The sequence below is a fragment of the Pagrus major genome, chromosome 11 (genome assembly GCF_040436345.1).
Source record: "Pagrus major chromosome 11, Pma_NU_1.0".
NCBI classification, from domain to species: Eukaryota; Metazoa; Chordata; class Actinopteri; order Spariformes; family Sparidae; genus Pagrus; species Pagrus major.
In genome coordinates, this window is record NC_133225.1 from 32,518,312 (window position 1) to 32,523,272 (window position 4,961).

General features: G+C 47.2%; 1 protein-coding gene across 1 annotated transcript; it reads right to left on the reverse strand.

Annotated features, from left to right (window-relative positions):
* Positions 1 to 357: 357 nt before the first annotated feature.
* On the reverse strand, positions 358 to 4,297 carry LOC141004416 (uncharacterized). Its single transcript, XM_073475891.1, has 2 exons — positions 3,510 to 4,297; positions 358 to 585 (listed from the first exon to the last, which is right to left on the reverse strand). The coding sequence occupies exons 1-2, from the start codon at positions 4,264 to 4,266 to the stop codon at positions 437 to 439; spliced, it is 906 nt and encodes a 301-aa protein (XP_073331992.1). The 5' UTR covers positions 4,267 to 4,297; the 3' UTR covers positions 358 to 436.
* Between the last annotated feature and the right edge of the window lie 664 nt (positions 4,298 to 4,961).

The window sequence follows — 4,961 nt, forward strand, 5'->3', positions numbered from 1 at the left end:
CTTCCTGCCCTTCACGAGCCATCATGAACGGCATAAGCAGGGAGCGCAGCAGCAAAAGAAAACCCCCAAAACGACCATACCGGCAAATCCTGGAACCTCTGCTACAAGAGATGCCAGGAAGCTATCTAGGATGAAATAATTTTTATACAATTTAATAGGGAATAAGCCACACGCTGCCTCTTAATAATAACGATGATAATACAATAATATAGTAATAACAATATAATAATAATATAATAATATAGACGTAGCCAATCATGCCTATGAATGAATATTTATTATATCAAGAATTACAGTGAGAGGCTCATGGCTTTTTGAGCATCTAGGATGGTTTTATTGCCAGGACGCACGTAACGATTAAAGGCAGAAGAAGACCACCTGCCCATAGCTTTCAGGGTGGCCACAGGAGCGACCATTGCTGCTGTCGTAGCTGCTCCTATGCGGAACGAATGAGGAGTGTAGCGTTCCGGAGGGAGACCGCAGAGTTGGCAAAGGAGGCGGAGGCGAGAGGCGAACCAGGCTCGTGACAGGGGCTCCCCTCTCTCTGTGACGAACAGCGGCTCCTGAGGGCTGGCTTGGGCACGGCTTTTCAGATAGCGGACCATGGAAGACAATGGACAGAAATCAGAGTTAGTTTGAGAAATGATGACAGATGTTCCCCTTCTATCTCTGTCAGTTTTAGAATGTTTTAAGAGGATACAAAAGTAGTGACTGTGAACTGATACATCGCCTATGGTGAGGTCTTGTGAAGGATCAAAAGATCGTGAGCGTGTAGTGAATTCTCCGCACCTTAAGAACCCGTAAAAAGCTATGAGGAAAACAGTTTCTAACAGTGAGTCTGTATATGGACCAAAGCACCCGTTCCTTAAGTGAGTGATTAACTTGTGCAGAAGTGGAGGAGTAAAAGGGAGACGGATGTCATTGCCTTGAGGTTTCTCTCTTTTAAAGCCGTTTAGCAGAAGCTTAATGGATGGATTTTCTAGTAAGCTGTTGGAGGACGGGTCCAGGCAACGCAGGTGAAACTGGACACCTGCGAGGAGGCCTTTGATGGAGGACGGCTGCATTTTTCGGGACTCAAAGCAGTGAACCAGAAAAGCACATACAATGGGAATACTTATAGGAAGAATAGCAACAGAGAAAGAGAAACAAAATGCTGTGAAATAGGACCATGCAGAGTCATACAATTTTAATGTAGACTTCGCTAAACCAGAACGCATATAGCCAGCAGCTGACAGCATGTATTTTTGCAAGGTGCTGTCTAATCTAGCACCGCATGGTGAAAGGGGGGGCAAGGCAGGCTGGAGGGCGCAGCTTCCGGACACAGTCTGTGGAATTTCTGAAATTCAAATCGAGACAGAGCATCAGCAATATTATTATCCAATCCTGGAATGTGCGCTGCGCGGATGATGAAGTTCCCCAGCACGGATTCCCAAGTAAGGCGTCTTACAAATCTGTTAATAAATGGAATAGATGAACGCCCTTTGTTGATAATGTGGACAGCTGCTTCATTGTCACAAAAGAAAATAATTTTCCTCCTGGACCAGGATTTCCCCCAGAGAAGACAAGCTATAACGATTGGGTATATTTCCATAAGCGCAGAGGAAGAAGCACTAGCTGGCAGAGATGACAATTCTTTTGGCCATACATCAGCAAACCACTGATTATCAAAGAACCCCCCAAAACCCACGGAAGGAGCTGCATCTGTGAATAATCTAATGGCCAAAGATGATTCAGTATTGTCGTTATAGAAAAATGAAATGCCATTCCATTTCTCGAGCAGCAAAGACCAAAACCGGAGCTCTGATCTGCACCCTTCATCCAGAGTTACTGTGTCATGAAGCTTTTCAACTGACTTTGAGAGGTCGAGAAGCCTGGATATGAATGAGCGGCCCTGAGGAATCACGCGCATGGCGAAATTGAGATGACCTAGGAGGGAGAGCAGATCTCTTTTTGAAATGGACTTTGAAACCTGTTCCTTCATAATTTCTCTGATGCGGTTTAATTTCTCGAGAGGCAGGGAAGCTTGCATGAGGACACTGTCTAGTTTGATACCTAGAAATTCGATGGCTTGAAGTGGACCTGAAGTTTTCTCCTCAGATAAGGGGACTCCCAGGTTTTTGAAAGTATCTTTAAGAGTGATAATTGCGTGGTCTGGCTTGGCATGAGGATAATCTACGAGCAAGAAATCGTCTAACAGGTGAAGCACGAAAGGCAGCTTGCAATTGTTTAAGAGAATCCAGCAGAGAGCTTCAGACAATGTGTCAAAGATTTTTGGACTGCTGCGACACCCAAAAGTGAGCCTAACTGCAAAATACAATTTCTCTCTCCATTTCACGCCGAACAGATGCCATTGGGAAGGGTGCAAAGGCATGACTTTAAACGCATCTGTGATGTCGGCCTTTGATAACCATGCTCTTCTACCTGCTTGTTTGATGAGCTTAATGGCATCGTCAATTGAGGCATAATACAGAGAGAACGGCGGGAGTGGAATGAGACTGTTAATACTTTGGACTTCATCATGATGAGGAGCTGATGAATCTATAATGAGACGCTTTTTACCAGAATATTTCCGGGTAGCCACACCTATGGGGTTTATGCGAGATACGGGGAAAGGGGATTTATCCAGAGGACCGATCATAAAACCCTTCCTGACTTCTTTTTCCAGCAGAGTGTCGACAACTTCAGGCTCTTTTAAAGCAGACTGCAGATTGCTACAAGAAAAAGACAATTTAGGCAACCACAATAACCCAGCCATGAATCCTTGAACCAGTCCGGTAAGCAAATAATTGACAAAGCAGCGGTTCGGATGCTTCTTTAGAGCCTTGCCCAGCTCAGCCACGTTGACTGGGGTTGAAGGTTTTATTTTTTCTTTTCCTTTCTCACAAGGCGGGTTCGTCGGGGGCACACAGACTTTGGATGACTGTCCCCACAATAGCTGCAAGCATGAATATATTTACAATTTACAAACCTGCACACATTCTCATTGAAATTATGGCACATGGGAGTCCAAAAAGGTGTCACCTTAGTCTCATCGGATTGCGGGACTGCCGGTGGATGAACTATAGCCACGGATTTGGAACACATATTGGGAGAGTGCGAGAAAGAGCCACAAATGGAGCAGGAGAGAGCTTGGCGACCAGTGCAGTGCCTGCTGATTAGAGCCAGGTCGACTACGGACCAGTCCAGTCTTTGGTTAAACCTCTGAATGAACATGGCGGCCTTGGCAGAGAATGATTTATGATATTCATAGAACAAAGTTCCACCGTATGTTAAGGCAAGATCTGCAATGATGGCCAGATAGGTGTCCAATTCTGCTCGACGGGATGGATAGACCTCACAGATTACATCTCTGAACACACCAAAAGCAACAGTAAATTCTGCTAGAGTCAAGGTCTTTGAAAGTCTAGGGTCACTATCCTTTAGCATCACAGACACATCACCACAATCTACCACACGCTTGTCACTAAAATCTGAGCACAGCAGGATTTTCACTAAATTGACATCATTACCTGCAAGGATCTGGTTTCTCAGATTGAAGGAGATGGCAGCAGCAGGAGGGTAGAATGGCACACCGGTGGAGATTGGGACTGCACTACCCAGAATCCTGCGCGGGATAGAGATGCCGTCGAGGGGCGCCGGAGTGACGTCACTGAACTGCGTCGCGGAAGAGGCAGCAGCAGCAGCAGGTTCCCGGGATGTAAACACGGCGGCCTGGAACGCAGAGCTGGTGGATGGAACGGCGGCGGCTTCTAAGGTCTGGATCCTTGAATTCATGCTGGAAAGGGAAGACTGAATAGAAGACAGCGCTGCCAGGATGGCGTCGTTTGCCGGAGCTGAGGAGGCGACTGCTGTGGCCGGGGCTCTGGCTCTTTTGGCCGGCGGGGCAGCGGCTGGAGTCGGAGCGACTACTGAGTTCTGGGACCAGTGTTTGCGCTTTGGCTGCGCTTTCCGAGGAGCGGAGACAGGAGGAGCGGAGACAGTAGGAGCGAAGACAGTAGGAGCGAAGACTGGACGCTGAACTACAGGTGGAAACCCAGCGCAGTTCAGGAACAGCGCAAACAGTTCCCGGTGAGACGCTCCGACCGGAGCAGAAACATCATTGCAAAACAGGAACTCCAACAGTTTAGGAATCGGCCAGTCATCGATTGATGGTGCGATTTGGCCGGTACCCTTTCCTGCTATGCGAGAGCTTCGACGGAGAGAAGAAGGAGCCCTCTCCTCGTCGATGGCTTCCTCTGATTCAGAGACTCGGTGAGGCTCCACCATGATGCCGTCGGATTGCCACGGGTCTTCATCATCGTGGACGAGGGGCGACGACATCGAGAGCAACAAGGTAAATACGAAAGTGAGCAAAATGTTCTTCATGCGGGAGCTTGCGAAAGTGCCAGCAGCAGAGGAAGCAGGAAGGAGGGTCGGGCGAGAGCAGATTAAATACCCCGCTCTTAATGCAATTTCCCAATAGGGAGCGGGCACGCAGAGTCAGCTGAGCCATCAGCTGATCTGCGCCGGTGATGACAGCTATGCAGTTAGAGCTTGACGTCGTGGCCTGCCAGAACTAACGCTACGCTCAATATGTGTTCCTTTATAGCCTGGTATTGTAGTTGTAAGCAGATTTCGTGAGATGGTATTTATGTGACATTCATTCATATAGTCTTTGAACTAGACGTTTTACAAATGTGCTGATGTTGCCTATTTCTGTGTCCTATAGTTATGAGAGGGACGCTTCAACTTCCAGCCTTCTGTTAGTTCATGACAGAACCATGTCCTGCTGTTTCCACTATTTCTGCAGTCTCTCTCTGACAGGTGAGTGTAACTTGATGCTGATAGCAACACAGATCATACCACTGTCATTCATCGAATATGTGTTTTTGATGGATACATTTCATATATGCATGTGTCCTTCTTTTATATCAAGTTGGTTTGCTCTATGTGCATGGATGTGCTCCTTAGCAGGGATACAA